Raw genomic sequence first — 22,070 nt, 5'->3', positions numbered from 1 at the left:
CAGGCCAGTGGGACAAGCAGCCCTGAGGTTTTGCCTGGGCTATTTTTGATTCTGTATAAATATGATGAGAACACAAGGTAGCATTCTATTTTTATCCTTGGAGGTGTTGTAATTTGGTTTGCAGTTGGTACATGTTGATTGAAGGCTGGCAAAGTGGTGCACAGCCTTCTACCAAGCTTTTGGCAGAGTCTGTCCTGCGAGGGCTTAGTGTGTGCTAGGCGGTAATCCAGAAAGACCTTTCTGACACCTCTGCCAACTCCTGGCTTGTCCTTCCTCTTACAGTCCTTGGAGATTCTTTTCTCCATATTGACCCTCCTACCCGGGAATTGCAGCCAGGAATTAAGCAAAAAGCCTGTCTCTACCACCCTGGGCTTGGCAGGGCTTTCCAGAAGTGATCTGGTATTTCCCTGCCCTAGTTTTTTTGTGTATAACATACTTTACTTATCTAAGGCATGTTGTTAAGAATAGGAGTTGAGGCCTGGTACAGTGGCAGGCACCTCTCAGCTACTTGGGAGGCTGAGGCAGGACAACTGCTTGAGCCTAGGAGTTAGAGACTGCAGTATGTTACGTTCACACCTGTGACTAGCCACTGCACTCCAGCCTGGGCAACATAGTGAGACCCTCATCCCTTTAAAAAACAAAAAAAGTAGGAGTTGAGCATTCGTATTTCTCTCAGATGAAAGATTCTCCTTTTATTCATCCCATTATCATCACCTCTTATTTTTCGGAAACTTCCCTGTTTTTTAATTGCCATCCTCCAGCCACAGTTGTCACCACTTCACTTGGCAGTGTAGTATAGTGACAAAGAATATTGGAGGTTGGGCGCAGTGGCTCACGCCTATAATCCCAGCTGTTAGGGAGGCAGAGGCTGGAGGACAGCTTGAGCCCAGGAGTTCGAGACCTGCCTGGGCTATATAGCAAGACCCCGTTCTCCACAAAAAGGGGGAAAAAAAGACAAAAAATAATAATAATAAGTGTAAGAATATTGGGAAAGATCAGCTAATTTGACCATATAATATTTCCAAACTTTCATGTGGCAAAAGAAATTTTTTTAAAAGCCTAGGAAAAATATTTGCAATATATAAGAAAGAGTATCTTTAAAATTCTAAGAGCCACAATAAGAAAAAACATCTTTTTTGTTGTTTGATTTCCTTTTTTGTTTTGTTTTGTTTTTGTTTGGGGTTTTTTTTTTTTTTTTGAGATGGGGTCTTGCTCTGTCACTCAGGCTGGAGTACAGTGGCACAGTTATAGCTCACTGCAGCCTTGATCTCCTGGGCCTAAGCAGTCATCTTGCCTCAGCCTCCCATAGCTGGGGCCACAGGTATATACCACCCACACTCAGCTAGTTTTTCAATTTTTTGTGTCAAAACAAGGACTCACCTTGTTGCCCAGGCTAGTCTTGAACTCCTGGGCTCAAGCAATCTTCTCACCTCGCCCTCCTAAAAGAAATCTATGTGCAATACACTAAAGAAGAAATAAAAGTAGTAACCATATGGCAGGTGCTTAATCTCACTAGCAAACAAATAAATTCCAGTTAAAAATAAGAGATGGACTTTGGCATAAATTAAACATTTTTAATAATAATACCTGCTGTTGATGAGGCTCTAGGAAATGCCATGTTACAGCTTACAGAGATACAGATTAGTATAATCTTTTGAAGGTCAGTTTAGCTACATAGCAAATTTAACAATATGCATAATTTGACCACTGTAATTCCACTATAGGAATCTGTCCTATAGACTCATATACAAGCTGGGGGTGGTGGCTAATGCCTGTCACCCCAGCATTTTGGGAGTCCGAGGCAGGTGGATCCCAAGGTCAGGAGTTCGAGAGAAGCCTAGCCTCGCCAATATGGTGAAACCCCATCTCTACTAAAAATACAAAAATTAGCTGGGCATGGTTCTGTGCACCTGTAGTCCCAGCTACTCGGGAAGCTGAGGCAGGGGACTCACTTGAACCCAGGAGGCAGAGGTTGCAGTGAGCCAAGATTGCACCACTGCACTCCAGCCTGGCAACAAAATGAGACTCTGTCTCAAAAAAAAAAAAAGAAAGAAAGACTCATATATATTCACAAAGATACAGGGATGAGGATATATAGGAGAGCTTTGCTTGGAACAGTTAGATACAGCCCAAATGTCCATCTGTAAGGGCAGAATTTATTTATTTTTTAAAATTATTTTTAGAATAGGCAACATAGGGAGATCCTGTCTCTACAGAAATTTAAAAATTTACTACTCAGGAGGCTGAGGTGGGAGAATCATTTGAGCCTGGGGGGTCAAGGCAGCAGTGAGCTATGATCCCATCACCACTGCACTCCAGCCTGGATGACAGAGAGAGACCCTGTTTCCCCATGACCAGCCAAAAAAATTATTTGTATTTTTTTGGTCCCCAGGGAAGCAAGGCAGAATTTCATTTTGATTTGTCCATGCTCTGAAAAAACATGAACTGGACAAGAAAATACCAAGTAGATGTAAATGTACTCAAAGACAAAAATATCTTTGATATGTAGCAAGTAGGAAAAAAAAGGCTCAAAAAAATACGGACCAAATTGTGTGTGTGAAGGTACTGGATGGTTATTCTTCCTTTGTATACTTATATATCATTTTAGTTGTTGCACTGAAATTTTTTTAAACAAAAAAAAAACAATAAAGAGCAAAAGGATCAGCAGAATAAATGTTGGACATCCCTGGGCTTGAGTCATGGCTCTACCACTAGTAAACATAGTGGCCTTAACCTGGCAGAATCTCAGGTCCCTGTTCTCTTAAGGCTGTTGAAGCACCAGAGCGTTTCTTAAGCCTTTCTTTATCAAAAGACCCATTGCTTTTAAAAAGGCAGCAATTATTATGGAGATGATATGGCTGTTTTCAGAAAGGATATTCTCCATTTTATCAATTCCTGTGCCTTTGTAAAGCTCTTTAAAGAATTTGAGAGTAACACTTGTAATTTATATTGCAGATACTATCCCTAGTTTTTGTCATTTTCTTTTGGAAGTTTCTGGTTTTTACTTGGGTAAAACATACTGACTTAATGCTTTCTGGATTTGCTTGTTTGTTCACTCATTTAACAAATATTTATTAAGCACCTACCTTGTGCCAAGTCTTGTGCTAGGAATCCAAACACTTGTGCAGATAGACGGTCCCTGACCTTATGGGGCTTACAGTCCAGGTGTAGATCCAGACTTAAAGTCCATCTGTACTCCACGAATATTAAAAGATTCACCTACATTTTCTACTAGTAACTAACTCCTATGAGTCTTGTTCCATCTGATTCTATGCCTTTCTCTGTCGGTCCTCTGCCTGCAGGTGTCCTGGTAAAGGTGGTGGAGGTGTACTTCTGTGAGCGCTGTGAACAGAGCTTCGCAGAGCCCACTCTGCTGGCCCTGCACCAGTGCAGTGAGACCCATATACAGCCTGTGCAGGGCCTCTCTAGCCCCCCATGCTCTGTAGAGCTGCCTCTCAGCAACCCAACCCTCCCTGGCCCTCTGCAGGGTCAGAACCCACCAGGTAGCTCCCTATCATGCCCTGTGTGTAGACAGGAGTTTGCCCAACCCCAGGCCCTGAAGAGCCACTTCAAGATTCACCGGGGCACTCCTGACACCTTCTCCTGCCCAGAATCTGGCTGTGTATTCTCTGCTGAAGATCGCAAGGGTCTGCAGCACCACCTGAGGCAGACTCACAGAGCAGTTCCTGTGCCCTGTTCTTTCCGGGGCTGCCCTCTGCTTTTCGGGAGCCAGCAGGGCATGGAGCTGCACCGGCAGGCGCATTACCCTTTCCACTGCAGCCACTGCAGCTTCATGGGCTCCAACGTCAAACTCTTCCGGCAGCATCAGCGGAGCCATGGTGCTGGGACACAGGGAGAACTTTCTGCCGTTCAGGGCCTTCCATCCCAGGAGCTGCTGCCAGGTATGAGGCCAAGGGCCAAGCAGTTCCTCCCCCTGGAATTCAGCCACAGTTGATCTTATAGGAGAGGCAGTTGTTTCCAGGGCCATGAATATAAAAGAATCTAGATAGTGGCTCAGGAGGATGGAATTACTGGATGACATGGGAAGGCATCTTGAAACAGTTGGAATATATGGGACAAAGTAAGTCTTTGTTCATTGACAGTGAGTGAAATTTGGCTTAGGCTACTTGTGGCCTGAAGTTACTTAACCAGTATTCTCTAATGATGATCAATTTCAGAATTTTCTAAGAGCAAAAGCAAAAAATGACCATCCTTGGCTATAGCCACTAATAGAATGCCTGTAGACTTTCCTTTAGAGCAGCTGGGGATTGGGCAGTAGAAGCTGGGGTTATTTTAAAAAGGAAATAACCCTTCGGGCTGGGCACTGTGGTGCATGCGTTAACCCCAGCACTTTGGGAGGCCAAGGTGGATGGATCGTTTGAGCCCAGGAGTTTGAGACCAGCCTGGGCAATGTGGTGAAATCCTTTCTCTACAAAAATACAAAAATTAGCTGGGTGTGATGGCACATGTCTGTAGTCCCAGCTACTCAGGAGGCTGTGGTGGGAGGATCACTTGAGCTCAGGAGGCGGAGGTTGCAGTGAGCCGAGATTGTGCCACTGCACTCCAGCCTGAATATTAGGGTTTGAGACCCTGTCTCAAAAATAAAAAAGAAAGAAGGAACGAAAGGAACCTTCAAAGGAGATGGGGTTTACTAGTTGTTATTCCTCTTGGTCTCAAAAAAGCTGAGAGAGCAGAGGAGCAGGAAGAAACAGAGAAAACGGACCAGGATTCTGATAAGAGGAGAAATTGCAGTCTACCCATTCTCTACTTTCAGCCCCCTATGACCTCAATGCTGTTAGCTTCATGGAGTCTGAAGTTGGTGCTCTCTGAGGTTTGAGTTACTCTAGACTAGACCATTGCTAATAACTTAGCTCCTGGTCCTCCTATTTCTATCTTGAGTGGGAATACACTTATACATAAAACCCAAGATTCCCTTATGCTAAAAGTGGGAGAGGGTGATTATTTCAGCCAATAGGTAGAGAAGTATAAGCATTTAATGCTGTCATTGACTTCTGTAGACTTTATCAAGTTTTATGTGTCTCCAGCTCCCAATCTGCCTCCAGGAGAGAGAGAAGCTTCACAGGAAGCAGGTGCACCCTTGCCTGGGCGGGAGATGGCTGAAGAGGAGAATGTAGAGAAAGAAGAGAAGAGTGACACCCAGAAGGAATCCCAGAAGGCTGTGGATAAAGGCCAAGGGGCTCAGCAGCTGGAAGGTAATGGCATCTTGAGGCTTGAAGCCCTTGGTGGTGGGGAAGAATGGATTGTTGAAACCCTGGCATTGAGACTCTGGGGTTTGTTTTCTGAGCTTTGGTTCAGATCCTTTTATTCTGTTCTACCTTCACTCAAGAGTCAAGGTCTAGTGGGAAAATGATGAGTAAATTGTAAAGACTTTAGTAATACAGCGTTGGAGTAAACAGTTTGCTTTACAGGATGGGTTTTCCTCAGGCAGAAAACTCTTGCAGGGAAGCAGGAGGTGAAGTTCGTCTTATACAGATGCCAGAAGTTATTGATGATCATCAGCCTATTTTGTCTGGCACTGAGCCCTCAAATACTTTTTTTTTTTTTTTTTTTTTTTGAGACAGAATCTTGCTCTTTTGCCAGGCACAAGGCTGGAGTGCAATGGTGTGATCTCAGCTCACTGCAACCTCTGCCTCCCAGCTTCAAGCAATTCTCTTGCCTTAGCCTCCCGAGTAGCTGGGACTACAGGCGTGTGCCACCACACTCAGCTAATTTTTGTATTTTAGTAGAGACTGGGTTTCACTATGTTGGCCAGGATGCTCTCGATCTCTTGACCTTGTGATCCACTCGCCTCTGTCTCCCAAAGTGGTGGGATTACAGGCGTGAGCCACCATGCCCAGCCTCTCTATACTTTTTTCTCAATCTTTGCTTCCCAGTTTTTCACCCCAGTAGAATATATAAAAGATCCTACAAGGAGCATAGTTGTTGTCAAGTGAATGAGAAAGATTTGGTTGTATGTTACTAGCTTCATTATTATCTAGAGCCCTGTGGGCCAGTGTTTGGAAGTAAGAGTACTTTACCTTCTTTTGGCTCACTCCCTTGGGGACTCTTTCCTTCTAACTAATCTTGTTGATCCTTCTGCCTGCCTCCTTAGAACAAGGCAGGAAAGAACAAGAATGCTCCATTCAGATTGTTTTAAGCAGCTCGGGAAGAGCAGGTAGCTGAGTAAAGCACTTCAAACAGGCTGTCACAGCAAGGCCTGAGAAGCCCTTGTAATTTTGCTTCTCTTAAAACTTGGGTTTCTCACGTTTTCCTTGAGACTACAGTGTTTGAGACCCTTTTGCTTGGTTTCCTGGAGAGAGGCCACACATTGTTTGTGTCTGAGCAAACTGTGATTCTCCCATTATCTGGCTATCCCCTGACCTGTTGAAGAATCTCACTCTCTCAACTCTCTCTCTTCCCTCTCCCAGGGGATGTGGTCTCTGGCACCGAGTCCCTCTTCAAGACCCATATGTGTCCAGAGTGTAAGCGCTGCTTTAAGAAGCGGACCCATCTGGTGGAGCACCTGCATCTCCACTTCCCAGACCCCAGCCTCCAGTGCCCCAACTGCCAGAAGTTCTTCACCAGTAAGAGCAAGCTCAAGACCCATCTGCTGCGGGAGCTGGGTGAAAAGGCCCACCACTGCCCGCTGTGCCACTACAGTGCGGTGGAGAGGAATGCGCTCAACCGCCACATGGCCAGTATGCATGAAGACATTTCCAACTTCTACTCAGACACCTATGCCTGTCCTGTCTGCCGTGAGGAATTCCGCCTCAGCCAGGCCCTCAAGGAGCACCTCAAGAGCCACACAGCAGCAGCTGCAGCAGAGCCCTTACCCCTGCGCTGCTTTCAGGAGGGCTGCAGCTATGCTGCGCCCAACCGCAAGGCTTTTGTTAAGCACCTGAAGGAGACCCATGGGGTGCGGGCTGTGGAGTGCCGCCACCACTCATGTCCCATGCTGTTTGCCACAGCGGAAGCCATGGAGGCCCACCGCAAGAGCCACTACGCCTTCCACTGCCCCCACTGTGACTTTGCCTGTTCCAATAAGCACCTATTTCGTAAACACAAGAAGCAGGGCCACCCTGGCAGTGAAGAGCTGCGCTGTACCTTCTGCCCCTTTGCCACCTTCAACCCAGTGGCTTACCAGGATCATGTAGGCAAGATGCATGCTCATGAGAAGATCCACCAGTGCCCTGAGTGCAACTTTGCCACTGCCCACAAGAGGGTGCTCATCCGACACATGCTTCTGCATACTGGTAGGATGGTTTTCATCCTTACAATAATTTGTAGTAATGATGGTGATGATAATGGCTACAAAAGGCCTTGCATACATTTTCTCATTTAACCCAGAATTCCTAGAGATAGATCTAGTACTCCAAGTTTCCAAATGAGCCTTAAGTTGAGTGTCACTTAGCTAGTGAAGTCATAGAGCCAGGATTTGAATCCAGGCAGGCTGATTCCAGAGCCTGTACTCTAAGCACTATGGTTCTGTGCCTTGCTCTTAAGCCCTGTCCAGTTCTGCCCACCCCTAGTCAGGTTTGAGTGGGTTAACACCAAGCTTAAAGAAACCCAGACCAGGACAAATACCATACTTTGCAGTTGTTATTTCGGGATGTGCTGAGAGAGACGGGTGAGGGGACTGGGCCATCCACACGCATGTGGTCTTCCATAGCTTGGGCATCCATGCCACTGAAAAATGACCTCCAGTGACCTGGAAGTTGCAGATGTTTAATTTGCACTTGTTAATTGCCTTGCAGCATTCTTGATGCTTTAGGTAACAGCCAACCCAAGCTTCCTTCTACAGCCTCATCCCATTTGTGATCTCTGTGCTAACATCAGTGGATTGACAGGACATTTTTAGAATTTTCATCAAAGACACTGGAGTGGGAGAAAAAAATTTTAGGCAGCCTGGGGCAAAGCCAGGCTCATTGAACTTGTTTCTGTACATGCTTTAGTCAAAAAATCTCATGTTTCTGAGGTCTTTCCTAAAGCCTTCCATCTGTGTAGTGCTATGGTGCTTTTTCGTGTTATCCCATATAATCCACAATAGCAATCCTGTAAGTAAGACAGGTCAAGATGAGAAAAGAGACAAACTCTGAGACCTACTTTAAGATCACACAGCTCATATGAGAACCAGAATACCACGTTGCTAGCCTTTCACCATAGGGAAGGGGGCTGGGTGAGTTGGCAGGGACAACAAGGAGGGGTCTTGAAGGAACCTGGCCCCCAGCATTGTCAGTGTCAGGCCTTGACCATCAATATGACAGTTCATCTTTGAGTTCTCACTATCGCTCATAACTTAAGAACATCTCATTTAATCTTTATACCATCCTTTTGGAGACAAGGAAAGAGACAGCTCAAAGCCACATGGGAGTAAGCTAGGATTTAAACTACCACTTAATGGCTCTGTGATTTCTTTGTGCCTCAGTTTCCTTATGTATAAAATGGGGATGATAATAGCACCTGCCTCTTAAGGATGTTAGGAAGATTTGAGGAGAGGAGGCATTTTTTTTTTTTTTTTTTTTTAACAGAATGCTCAGAAGAGTGCTATTCACATAGTAAGAATGTTCATGTTGGCTGTTAATATTTTTATTACTATGTTGGACTTCAAAGTCAGAATTCTTGACCATTCTATTCTAGTGTCTCATTTATTTTTCCTTTTGTTGTAGAAAACAAAAGAATTAGGCTAAGTAGAGCAGTTAACTATAATGACCACAAGCTGTAAAATAAGAGTGGACTTTAAGCTAGTTTTGAAAAGCTTGGGCCAGGTGCAGTGGCTCATGCCTGTAATCCCAACACTTTGGGAGGCCAAGGCAGGCAGATCACCTGAGGTCAGGAGTTAGAGAACAGCCTGGCTAATATGGCAAAACCCCATCTTTACTAAAAATACAAAAAATTAGCCAGGTGTGGTGGTTGGCACCTGTAATCCCAACTACTTGGGAGGTTGAGGTACAAGAATTGCTTGAACTCAGGTGGCAGACGTTGGTAGTGAACCAAGATTGCACCACTGCACTCCAGTAGCCTGGGCAACAGAGCGAGACTCCATCTCAACTTAAAAAAAGAAAAGAAAAGCTTAGTTTTTACTTTCTTCCCATCTTCATTGGTGTAGGAGTCAGGGAAGTAGTTGTCTGAGAGGGCTGTGAAGCAGCCTTCATTATTGTGAGCTTTTCCCCATCTCAGGTAGCACATGAAGCTGTTGTTCCTCCGGTCATCGGGGCAGCTTGCTGGAAGAAATGATCTGTCCCCTCATCTGTATCTGACCTGTGTTCTCTCCCCTCATCCTCACCCCACCCATATCAGGTGAGAAGCCTCACAAGTGTGAGCTGTGTGACTTCACGTGCCGAGATGTGAGCTACCTATCCAAGCACATGCTGACCCACTCCAACACCAAGGATTACATGTGCACTGAATGTGGCTATGTCACCAAGTGGAAGCACTACCTCCGTGTGCACATGCGAAAACATGCAGGGGACCTCAGGTACAGGCACACACATATGCCTCCATCCCAATCCCAAGAATCTTATGTCAAGCTAGCTTCCTCTTGAATCCAACTTCTGGCCCTCTCGCTTTCTCTGGTCCCTAGAGCATCTCCTCCCAGGACTGGGTATGGTGGCTCACACCTGTAATCCCAGCACTTTGGGAGGCTGAGGCAGGTGGATTGCTTGAACATGGGAGTTCACGCCCAGCCTGGGCAACACCCCATCTCTACTAAATATACAAAAATTAGGTGGACATGGTAGCAAGTTCCTGTAATTCTAGCTTTTTGGGAGGCTGAAGCACTAGAATTGCTTGAGCCCTGGAGGCAGAGGTTGCAATGAGCCAAGATTGCACCACTGTACTCCAGCCTGGGCGACAGAGTAAGACTCTGTTTCAAAAAAGGAAAGAAAAAAAAAAGTTTCCTCCTAACACTGTTCTCTGCTCCCACCGTCTCAACTCCATTGCCCACAGCTGGCCTCTGTGACTGTGGCTTAGTCGCATGGTGAATGCTCTCTGGGCTCCAGGAAGGGAGTAGAGACCTAGAATATAGGCCTAGAGACTAAGGTCACTTGAGTTTTGAGTTTGGCCCTGGGAAAGTGGATGGACTCTATATTCATGCCCCAATCTTGGCCACTTCCAAATCCAGGAAAATTCTTTGACCTATGGCACAGCTGGCTAAGGAGTCTCTAGAGCTGACATGCCTCTCTCTGTGGGAGAAGGGGAACGAGGCACAGAAACCTGCCCTGTGGAGATGTAGCCACATCAGCTCCTTAGAAGTCTATAGTGGGTTGGCCGGGCATGGTGGCTCACACCTGTAATACCACTTTGGGAGGCTGAGGTGGGTGGATCACCTGAGGTCAGGAGTTCGAGATCAGCCTGGCCAACATGGTGAAACCCCGTCTTTACCAAAAATTCAAAAGTTAGCTGGGTGGGGTGGTAGGTAATCCCAGCTACTCAGGAAGCTAAAGCAGGAGAACTGCTTGAACCTGGGAGGCAGAGGTTGCAGTGAGTCAAGATCGTGCCACTGCACTCCAGCCTAGGCAACAAAAGTGAAACTCCATCTCAAAAAAAAAAAAGTCTACAGTGGGACCTGCTGATTTATGATTACTTTCTTTTAGGAAGGCAGTACAGAGTTGGGCTTAGAACACAGGCCCTGAAGCTAGGCTGTCTCTGCTCCTGGCTTCCTTTGTAACCAACCTTAGCTAAGTTACTAAATTCTGTGATTTGGTTTTCTCACTTGGAAAATAGAGATGCCAGTTTCATGGGGTAGTGAAAAGGAGGGTTACATCAGGTGACACATGTATAATACTGAGTGCACAGCCTGGCCCACCATGAGTATTTACTGAGTGATTCTTAGCTGTGATTGATTATCGTGATTGTCTCCCCTTTCCGTCCTTCCCAGGTATCAGTGCAACCAGTGCTCCTATCGCTGCCACCGGGCTGATCAGCTGAGCAGCCACAAGCTGCGGCATCAGGGCAAGTCTCTGATGTGTGAGGTGTGTGCCTTCGCCTGCAAGCGGAAATATGAGTTGCAGAAGCACATGGCTTCCCAGCACCACCCTGGCACACCAGCCCCACTCTACCCTTGCCACTACTGTAGCTACCAGAGCCGCCACAAGCAGGCCCTGCTGAGCCATGAGAACTGCAAGCATACCCGCCTCCGTGAGTTCCACTGTGCCCTCTGTGACTACCGCACCTTCAGCAGCACCACACTGTTGTTCCACAAACGCAAGGCCCATGGCTATGTACCTGGAGACCAGGCCTGGCAGCTCCGCTATGCGAACCAGGAGTCAGAAGCAGCCAGGCAAGGCCCGACACCCCCACCAGATTCAGAGCCCTCAAGCCAGCTGTCTGCCCAGCCTGAGGGGCCAGGCCATGAACCTGGGACTGTGGTGGACCCCAACTTGGACCAGGCCCCGCCAGAGATGAGTGAGGAGGTCAGCACTGGAAGACAGGAGGCCAGTGAGGCTCCCCATGGGGATGACCTGGTTGGCAGTCCCAGCCCTGCAGAGGTGGAGGAGGGCAGCTGCACACTACACCTAGAGGCCCTGGGAGTAGAGCTAGAGTCTGTGACTGAGCCACCCCTTGAAGAGATTGCTGAAACAGCTCCTATGGAGTTCAGGCCCCTGGGACTAGAAGGGCCAGAGGGACTGGAAGGACCAGAGCTGTCTAGCCTTGAAGGTATTGGGACTTCTGACTTGGGTGCTGAGGAAAATCCCATTCTGGAAAAGCCAGTGTCTGAGCCCTCCTCAAATCCTCCATCCTTAGAGGAGGCCCCTAACAACTGGGTAGGAACCTTCAAGGCAACTCCACCTGCTGAGACAGCACCCTTGCCCCCATTGCCTGAGTCAGAGTCATTACTCAAGGCCCTAAGGAGACAGGATAAAGAACAAGCAGAGGCATTGGTGCTAGAGGGGCGGGTACAGATGGTAGTGATCCAGGGAGAGGGGCGAGCCTTCCGCTGCCCACACTGCCCTTTTATCACTCGCCGGGAGAAGACCCTGAATCTGCACTCCAGGACTGGGTGCCAGGGCCGCAGAGAGCCCCTGCTCTGCCCTGACTGTGGGGCTAGCTTCAAGCAACAACGTGGCCTCAGCACCCACCTGCTGAAGAAGTGCCCTGTTCTGCTCAGAAAGAGCAAGGGCTTGCCGAGACCAGATTCACCCATCCCTCTGCAACCTGTGCCCCCAAGTACCCAGGCCTCAGAGGACACAGAAGGTCGGAAGCCCCCACCTGCACCACTAGAAGCAGAGCTACTGCTTCCAAAAGATACTCCTTTGGAGCTTCCCAGGGAGCTAGAAGAAACAGAGGAGCCTCTCGCCACAGTCTCTGGCTCCCTAGTCCCTCCTACAGGAAACGCCTCACCCACAGAGGTCCCTAAAAAGTACTACTTTGAACAGGGCAAGTTTCACTGCAACTTGTGCACATTTCTTTGTTCTCGGCTCTCCTCTATTACCTCTCATGTGGCTGAAGGCTGCAGGGGAGGACGTGGCGGGGGAGGAAAACGAGGGATCCCCCAGACCCAGCCTGTTGTGTCCCCATTGAGCAATGGGGACTCTGTTCCCCTGAATGATGGGAGTACAGAGTCCAGCTCTGGTGATGGGGATACCGTTCTGGTTCAAAAGCAGAAGGGGGCTCGCTTCTCCTGCCCCACCTGTCCCTTTACCTGCCAGCAGGAACGGGCTCTGAGGACTCACCAGACCCGGGGCTGTCCCCTCGAGGAGTCTGGAGAGCTGCACTGTGAACTCTGCCCATTCACTGCTCCTGCTGCTGCCGCCTTAAGGCTCCACCAGAAGCGGAGGCACTCGACTGTGGCCCCAGCCCGTGGGCCCCGGCCCCATCTGCAGTGTGCAGACTGTGGCTTCACCTGTAAACAGAGCCGTTGCATGCAGCAGCACCGGCGTCTCAAGCACGAGGGAGTGAAGCCCCATCAGTGCCCCTTCTGTGACTTTTCCACCACCAGACGGTACCGGTTAGAGGCTCACCAGTCCCGACACACAGGCGTTGGCCGGATCCCCTGCAGCTCTTGCCCCCAGACATTTGGTACCAACTCAAAACTGCGCCTGCACCGGTTAAGGGTACATGACAAAACACCCACCCACTTCTGTCCACTTTGTGACTATAGTGGCTACCTTCGCCATGACATCACTCGTCATGTCAACAGCTGCCACCAAGGCACCCCAGCCTTTGCCTGCTCCCAGTGTGAAGCCCAGTTCAGCTCAGAGACAGCACTTAAGCAGCATGCTCTGCGCCGACACCCCGAGCCCGCACAGACTGCCCCTGGCTCTCCTGCAGAGACCGCAGAGGGCCCCCTACGCTGTTCCCGCTGTGGGTTGCTGTGCCCCAACCCTGCCAGCTTACGAGGGCACACCCGTAAACAGCACCCACGGCTTGAGTGTGGGGCCTGCCAGGAGGCCTTCCCTAGCCGACCAGCTCTGGATGAACACCGGAGGCAGCAGCATTTCAGCCACCGCTGTCAGCTCTGTGACTTTGCTGCCCGGGAGCGGGTGGGCCTGGTAAAGCACTACCTGGAACAGCACGAGGAGACTTCAGCCTCTGTGGCAGCCTCAAATGGGGATGGGGATGCTGGCCAGCCCCCTCTACGCTGCCCCTTTTGTGACTTTGTGTGCCGTCATCAGCTGGTACTAGATCACCATGTAAAAGGGCATGGGGGCACCCGTCTCTACAAGTGTACTGATTGTGCTTACAGCACCAAGAACCGGCAGAAGATCACCTGGCACAGTCGCATCCACACTGGAGAAAAGCCTTACCACTGTCACCTCTGTCCCTATGCCTGTGCTGACCCCTCTCGCCTCAAGGTAATGTCAGGATATGAGACAGGAAGTTTAAGGAGCACAGGCCCTGGAGTTAAACTGCCTGGCCCTCTTCTTCCAGATATTAGCTCTGTGACTTTGGGAAGGTTCCTTTACCAAGCCTCAGATTCTTCATCTGTTAAAAAAAAAAAAAAAAAAAAAAGATATACTTACCAACTTCATAGGGTTGTTGTAAAGATAAAGTTCCATAATATGGCTCACACCTGTAATAACATTTTGAGATGTCGAGGTAGGAGGATCGCTTGAAGCCAGGAGTTGAAGACCACTCTGGGCAGCAAAGCAAGATCCTGTTACAGAAAAATTTTTTAGCTGGGCCTGGTGGCTCACCCCTGTAATCCCAACACTTTGAGGGTCGAGGTGGGCGGATCACCTGAAGTCAGGAGTTTGAGACCAGCCTGGCCAACATGGTGAAACGCTGTTTCTATTAAAAGTATAAAACTTAGCCAGATGTAGTGGTGAGCACCTGTAATCCCAGCTACTCAGGAGGCTGAGGCAGGAAAATTGCTTGAACCTGGGAGGTGGAGGTTGCAGTAAGCCAAGATTGAAGCCACTGCACTTCAGGCTGAGCAACAAGAGCGAGACTCCATCTCAAAATTAAAAAAAATTTTTTTAATTAGCTTGGCATGGTGGCATATACCTGTAGTCCCAGCTGCTCAGGAGGCTGAGGTGGGAGGATTGCTTGAGCCTAGAAATTTGAGGCTACATTGAGCTATGATCATGCCACTGTACTCCAGCCTGGGTGACAGAACAAAACCCCATTTAAAAAAATTTCATGGCCAGGTATGGTGGCTTATGCCTGTAATCCCAGCACTTTGAGGCTAAGGCAAGAGGATTGCTTGAGCGCAGGAGTTTGAGACCAGCCAGGGCAACATATTGAGACTCTGTCTCTACAGAAAAAATTATTTTAATTAGCTGAACATTGTGGTGTATACCTGTAGTCCCAGCTACTTGAGAGGCTGGAGTGATTAAGGCTGCAGAGAGCTGTGATCACACCAGTTCATGTTCACTCCAGCCTGGCAAATAGAGTGAGACTGTATCTTTTTTTTCTTTTTTTTTTTTTGAGATGGAGTCTCACTCCATCACCCAGGCTGGAGTGCAATGATGTGATCTCGGCTCACTGCAACCTCCACCTCCTGGGTTCAAGCGATTCTCCTGCCTCAGCCTCCCAAGTAGCTGGGACTACAGCATACCACTATGCTCGGCTAATTTTTTTCTATTTTTAGTATAGACAGGGTTTCACCGTTTAGCCAGGATGGTCTCAACCGCACCCAGCCTGAGACCCTGTCTCTTTAAAAAAAAAAAAAAATCCCTAGCAAGTAAACTGAAGATTAAGAAAAATAAAGTTCCATAACATCTGTTTGCCATATGCTAAAGGTATAGAGTAGGGTGGGAATAATCTGGGTAATAACAGATGGCATTTATTGAGCACTTACAGTATTTTGCAGCACTATAATTCTAATCCTTTCAAAAATATGAGATATAGATACTTTATTCCCCATTTAACAGATTAGTAGACTGAGAATTAGGGATTAGACCATCTAGGACACAGCTAGTAAGTGACAGACCTAAGGCAAAGCTAGGATACCAACCTGACCAGACTGGGGGACCTGGTTGATAAGCGGCATGTGGATTGGATGGGAGCAGGGAAAAGGGTTATCTGCCAACAGTTTCTCTGCCTATTTGTCCCTCCTTCTGCATCCAGTGAGTACCAAAGGGTACACGTTTCTGCTTTTTGCTCTTGCCTCTTCCAGTACCACATGCGGATCCACAGGGAGGAACGGAAGTACCTGTGCCCTGAGTGTGGCTACAAGTGCAAGTGGGTCAACCAGCTCAAATACCATATGACCAAGCACACAGGTGAGTCTTCGTGGTTTTGACAGGCCTGAAGGGTTCCCTTGTTCCCTGGCAAGCCTGACCTCACCAAGGGAGTGTATGTCCTTGCTCAGATTCAGGGCCAACATCAATTTTCACATTGGGAGTAGAGGGTAGGCTGGGGTTGTATGTGCCAGAATGGCTCCCCAGCCCACTGAAGACCGGTCAGGATCAGAAGTGAAAAACCTGAGAGCCTGGGCATATGTACGTTCCAAAAGCTTCCCAGGTGACTATGTTACAGGGTCATTTATCTCCTGGTGAGAACCCCCAACTCAAACTTGTGTGACTGAGGGCAGATTTACCTGGTTCTTTTTTTTTTTTTTTTTAATATATATATAATGAAATATTACCTGGTTCTGAACACAGAGATGATGGAACTGTCATGAGTTTAAAAGGAGAAAGTAGGGCCGGGTGCAGTGGCTCACACTTACAATCCCAGCACTTTGGGAGGCTGAGGCGGGTGGATCACGAGGTCAAGAGATCAAGACCATCCTGGTCAACATGGTGAAACCCCGTCTCTACTAAAAATACAAAAATTAGCTGGGCATGGTGGCGCATGCCTGTAGTCCCAGCTACTCGGGAGGCCGAGGCAGGAGAATTGCTTGAACCCAGGAGGTGGAGGTTACAGTGAGCCAAGATCGTGCCATTGCACTCCAGCCTGGGTAACAACAGCGAAACTCTGTCTCCAGAAAAAAAAAGGGGGGCCAGGTGTGATGACTTACACCTGTAATCCCAGCACTTTGGGAGGTCGAGGCAAGTGGATCACCTGAGGTCAGGAGTTCAAGACCAGTCTGGCCAACATGGCAAAACCCTGTCTCTACTAAAAATACAAAAATTAGCTGGGCATGGTGGCAAGTGCCTGTATCCCAGCTACTCTGGAGGCTGAGGCAGGAGAATTGGCTGAACCCGGGTGGCAGAGGTCGCAGTGAGCTGAGATCGCACCACAACACTCCAGTCTGGACAACAAGAGCAAAACTCTGTCTCAAAAATAATAATAAATGAATAAAATAAAATTAAAAAAAAAAAAAAAAGAAAGTACAGGGTTCCCTGGTTACAATCTGTCCTTTTCTTCTCCTGGGTATGGAATCCACAAACTTGGTTGTTGTTGTTGTTTTTGAGACGGAGTCTCGCTCTGTCACCAGGCTGGAGTGCGGTGGCGTGATCTTGACTCACTACAACCTCTACCTCCTGGGTTCAAGGGATTCTCCTCCCTCAGCCTCCTGAGTAGCTGGGATTACATGCTACCACCCCCAGCTAATTTTTTTGTATTTTAATAGAGATGGGGGTTTTATCATGTTGGCCAGGATGGTCTCAATCTCCTAACCTCGTGATCTGCCCGCCTCGGCCTCCCAAAGTGTTGGGATTTCAGGCATGAGCCACCACACCCAGCATTTAGCTCTTGAAAGCACACAATCTGGGCCGGATGCAGTGGCTCATGCCTGTAATCCCAGCACTTTGGGAGGCCAAGGCAGGTGGATCACGAGGTCAAGAGATTGAGACCATCCTGACCAACAGGTGAAACTCTGTCTTTACTAAAAATAAAAAAAATTAGCCAGGTGTGGTGGTGTGCACCTGTGGTCCCAGCTACTTGGGTGGCTGAGGCAGGAGAATTGCCTGAACCCAGGAGTGGGAGGTTGTAGTGAGCCGAGATCACACCACTACACTCCAGCCTGAAGACAGAGGGAGACTCCATCTCAAAAAATAAAAATAAAAAACAAACAGGCCAGGTGTAGTGGCTCATACCTGTAATTCCAGCACTATGGGAGGCCAATGCGGGTGGATCACGAGGTCAGGAGTTCAAGACCAGACTGGCCAACGTGGTGAAATACTGTCTCTACTAAAAAATACAAAAATTAGCTGGACATGGTGGTTCATGCCTTAATCCCAGCTACTCGGGAGCCTGAGGTAGGAGAACTGGTTGAACCAGGACCAGGAGGTGGAGGTTGTAGTGAGCTGAGATCACACCACTGCACTCCAGCCTGGGCTACAGAGCAAGACTATAACTCAAAAAAAACCCCAAAAAATTAGCAAGTGGTGGCACACGCCTGTAGTCCCAGCTACTCAGGAGGCTGAGGCAGGGGAATCGTTTGAATCTGGAAGGCAGAGGTTGTAGTGAGCCGAGATCACTCCACTGCACTCCAGCCTGGCGACAGAGCAAAACCCTGTCTCAAAAACAACAACAACAACACATAATCATGTGCCCGTGCTTATTGCATATGATCCTCCATATGTGGAGGAATTGATTAGGGGCATTTCAAGGCCCTTCGTTTTTTTTTGAGATGGCGTTTCGCTCTTGTCACCCAGGCTGGAGTGCAATGGCGCGATCTCGGCTCACCGCAACCTCCGCCTCCTGGATTCAGGCAATTCTCCTGCCTCAGCCTCCTGAGTAGCTGGGATTACAGGCATGCGCCACCATTCCCAGCTAATTTTTTGTATCTTTAGTAGAGACGGGGTTTCACCATTTTGACCCGGATGGTCTCGATCATTTGACCTCGTGATTCACCCGCCTCGGCCTCCCAAAGTGCTGGGATTACAGGCTTGAGCCACTGCGCCCGGCCGGCCCTTTGCTTTTATTAATTCCACTTCTTTCACCTCTACTTCTTTCCTCCTATGTATTTCTTTAACTTATTTTTTATTTTTTTAGTAGCAGGGTCTTGCTCTGTTGCCCATGCTGGAGTGCAGTGGTGCAGTCACAGCTCACCACAACCTCAAACTCCTGGGTACAAGCAATCTTCTTGCCTTAGCCTCCCAGTTAGCTGGGACTACAGGTGCACATCACCACACTCACCTAATTTTTTTGTAGAGACAGGGTCTTTGACTTTTTGAGTTGAACAAGCAGTTGTGTTTAAATGAATTCTCAAATTCCATGAGTAACCCTGTGATCAAAAGAGGGTTGTAATTTCCCATGTGGAAACTCTTCCATATTTGAATATTCATTACTCTCAGGTAGCCAGCTGGTTAGAGGTCCAGTTAATCATCAGCATCCTTTGGGTACCCACAATATTGGTTGCTAGGACTACAACATTGATTTCTTAATGATGTACAAGGATGCTATGTTGGAAGGGCACAGAAATGTCAGACAGGGCCAGGTGCGGTGGCTAACGCCTATAATCCCAGCACTTTGGGAGGCCAAGGTGGGCAAATCACCTGAGGTTAAGAGTTTTGAGACCAGCCTGGCCAACATGGTGAAACCCAGTCTCCACTAAGAATACAAAATTAGCCAGGTGTAGTGGCGCATGCCTGTTATCCCAGCTACTTGGGAGACTGAGGCAGAAGAATCGCTTGAATCTGGGAGGCGGAGGTTGCAGTCAGCTGAGATCACACCATTGCACTCCAGTCTGGGCAACAAGAGGAAAACTCCATCTCAAAATAAAAGAGACGTCAGACAGGACTGGAGGACTGGAGCATTCCAAAGATATGGTCATTAACTTGCTGCTTGCATTCTTTATATTCGTGGATCACAGTAACTCCAGTGAACCTTGCTCCACCGCCTTTCATTGGTGATTTGTTCCCTGTCCTGTAGGACTGAAGCCATACCAGTGCCCCGAGTGTGAGTACTGCACCAACCGGGCTGATGCACTTCGTGTGCACCAGGAGACACGGCATCGAGAGGCACGGGCTTTCATGTGTGAGCAGTGCGGCAAGGCCTTCAAGACGCGCTTCCTCCTGCGTACCCACCTTCGCAAGCACAGTGAGGCCAAACCCTATGTGTGCAACGTGTGCCACCGTGCTTTCCGCTGGGCCGCTGGCCTGCGCCATCATGCCCTCACCCATACCGACCGCCACCCCTTCTTTTGCCGCCTCTGCAACTACAAGGCCAAGCAAAAATTCCAGGTGGTCAAGCATGTGCGCAGGCACCACCCTGACCAAGCTGACCCAAACCAGGGTGTGGGCAAAGACCCCACCACCCCCACAGTGCACCTGCATGATGTGCAGCTGGAGGATCCCAGCCCTCCTGCTCCTGCCGCTCCCCACACTGGACCTGAGGGCTGAGAGCCTGCCCATCTCCTGGATAGGAAGAGGGTACGGTCTGAGATGTGCAGACTTTGACCAGTGCTAGCCTGAGGAGCTCAGAGCCTAAGGGAAGCCTGGCTTTTGGGGTGCAAGGATGACCAGAATCCTCCTGGGACTCTGGTTATAGTGCTTTGAAATTATCGCCCATATAAAAGAGGGACATGGACTACAACACTGATTTCTTTTTTTTTTTTTTTCCGATACAGAGTCTTGCTCTGTCACCCAGGCTGGAGTGCAGTGGTGCAATTTCCACTCGCTGCAACCTCTGCCTCCCAGGTTCAAGCTATTCTCCTGCTTCAGCCTCCCGAGTAGCTGGGATTACAGGCACATGCCACCACACCCAGCTAATTTTTGTATTCTTAGTAGATATGGGGTTTCATCATGTTGGCCAGGCTGGTCTCGAACTCGACCTCGTGATCCTCCCACCTTGGCCTCCCAAAGTGCTGGGATTACAGTTGTGAGCCACTGTGCCCGGCCCTCTGACGTTGATTTCTTATTGCTATACATTGTGTTTTTAACCTGTGAGTTCACAGTTTCTTCACCCTTACTCATCAAAGTCCCTGGCTGTAAGATCTGGATTTTACCTACTCCATCTTCTGTTTCCTTCTGACTGTGTCAAGTCCTGTTTTCTTTTTTTTTTAATCATATATTTCTTTCTTTATCACACAAGATCCAGTAGGATTAGACTTTTGTCTCATTTGAAACAGTGTGGCCTTCATGAACCATTAAGCAATGGGAACAAAAATGGCATGCTTCCATTTTTATTTTCCTTGTTCAAAGTTACCATCTCGGGAGATGATTTGTAAGGAGCAAGTGAAGCGCACATGAAGAATATGGGCAGGTCTAGTGTGGCTCTGAATATGCAAAGAAGTCCTCATCATAAACCTCCTTTGAAGTTTTCCTTCAAATGTGCCTGGTGGCCTTCAGCTTTACAAAGCTATACAGACACGGATGAGGAGAAAGTTACAAAATTGAAATGTGGAGCTGATTTAAAATCTAGTTCCTGTAATCCTAGCACTTTGGGAGGCCGACGTGGGTGGATCACAAGGTCAAGAGATCCAGACCATCCTGGTCAATGTGGTGAAACCCCGTCTGTATTAAAAATACAAAAAATTATCTGGACATGGTGGCTCGTGCCTGTAATCCCAGCTACTCAGGAGGCAGAGGCAGGAGAATTGCCTGAACCCAGGAGGCGGAGGTTATGGTGAGCCGAGATCGCGCCATTGCACTCCAGCCTGGGTAACGAGCGAAACTCCTCAAAAAAAAAAATCTAGTTCCACATTTCAATTTTTATTGGGGGACAGAAACTCCATTCTCCTTACATGGCCAATATTAATTAGACCCTAATTATTCAGGTCCCTCTTGTTTATACCCAGCCCTCCTTATTGTTACATAGTACTTTATTTTCCATGTACCCTTCCTTGCCACTGTGGACCCTGAGCTCTGGAATTCTCTTTCACATTGGATAAAGTAGCCTTGGTTCTTACGCTTGGATGGGTGGATGGTGCTTTCCAATCTAGCACACTCCCCTTTTGTTTTCCGGGTTGAGGGCCTCTTCATATATTATTCGGTATAAGCCAACACACAGGATTCCAAAAAGATGTGATGAGCCACAGAACAGCTGTCCAAAGGTGTCTCTTGGTTGAACATTTAATAAAATGGTTTGGTGTAATGACAGAAGCCCCAGCTTACACCGCTTTCTTCCAGACAAGAGCACCGTGCAGCTATCGGACGCATCATAGACCTTATCCTTATCTAAATGTTGTTCCAGCCGAGAACTTATTCCTCCTGTCACCAGCATCTGAAGCAATTCCAGGACATGATAATTGTAGAAGGCCGTGGCCAGGAGAGAATCCAAGAAGCTGCCAGAAAAAACAGTGCCTGTAGAAAAGGCAGTGCTGAGATGCAGGATTGTTTCTTGGAGAGACCCTTCCATTCCACCAAGCTGTTCAATTAAGTGAATGCTGGAAGGATTTTTCAATTCAGTGAGGATAGGGACTCTGGCAGTTTGATTTCTCATTACGTCCACTTGTGTAACCCGGAGTATTCTCTTCGGCCACGTCCTCATCGATGGCCCCCTTGACCTGCGAGAAGCACCACTGGAAGTCGTTGCGGCCTGCAGGGCAGCCGCCGCCTCTGGCTCCTGCCATGGCAGCCTGCGGCAGGATGGGCGGGGACCGAGGCAGACCAGGGAGACGGCCTCTGCGCCACTGCAGCTGAGCGCTCAGCCCTGGCCGGCCTTGCTGCCGCCACCGCTGGGGAGGGATTTTTTTTCCTTTTTCTAGTTATATTTTCTTTCAGAATCTTCTCAAAACAGTTGTATCTAACCGCATGTGCTATTGTGCCTAATGCTCTATAAAGCATGTTAATCAGAAA

The 22,070-nt window shown here is 48.3% G+C and overlaps 1 protein-coding gene across 12 annotated transcripts in view; it reads left to right on the top strand.

Moving 5' to 3' along the window:
- The window catches only part of ZNF142 (zinc finger protein 142), a 24,769-nt gene extending 2,699 nt beyond the window's left edge, over nucleotides 1-22,070 (top strand). For 4 of the 12 annotated variants that reach the window (XM_078328501.1, XM_078328499.1, XM_035305714.3 and 1 more), the window contains 7 exons: nucleotides 3,781-3,902; nucleotides 5,046-5,213; nucleotides 6,429-7,253; nucleotides 9,298-9,475; nucleotides 10,877-13,793; nucleotides 15,560-15,665; nucleotides 19,204-22,070. In XM_078328501.1, coding sequence (XP_078184627.1) covers nucleotides 3,794-3,902; nucleotides 5,046-5,213; nucleotides 6,429-7,253; nucleotides 9,298-9,475; nucleotides 10,877-13,793; nucleotides 15,560-15,665; nucleotides 19,204-19,673 — 4,773 coding nt within the window. In that variant the 5' untranslated portion in view covers nucleotides 3,781-3,793 and the 3' untranslated portion in view covers nucleotides 19,674-22,070. Of the gene's footprint in view, nucleotides 1-3,302; nucleotides 3,903-5,045; nucleotides 5,214-6,428; nucleotides 7,254-9,297; nucleotides 9,476-10,876; nucleotides 13,794-15,559; nucleotides 15,666-19,203 lie in introns of all 12 variants that reach the window. The other 8 variants (XM_078328496.1, XM_078328495.1, XM_035305707.3 and 5 more) reach the window with 3 other exon arrangements.

This window comes from Callithrix jacchus, chromosome 6 (assembly GCF_049354715.1).
Source record: "Callithrix jacchus isolate 240 chromosome 6, calJac240_pri, whole genome shotgun sequence".
NCBI classification, from domain to species: Eukaryota; Metazoa; Chordata; class Mammalia; order Primates; family Cebidae; genus Callithrix; species Callithrix jacchus.
The sequence above is the reverse complement of the archived record's forward strand: the minus strand, read 5'-3'. Positions and strand labels throughout refer to the sequence as shown.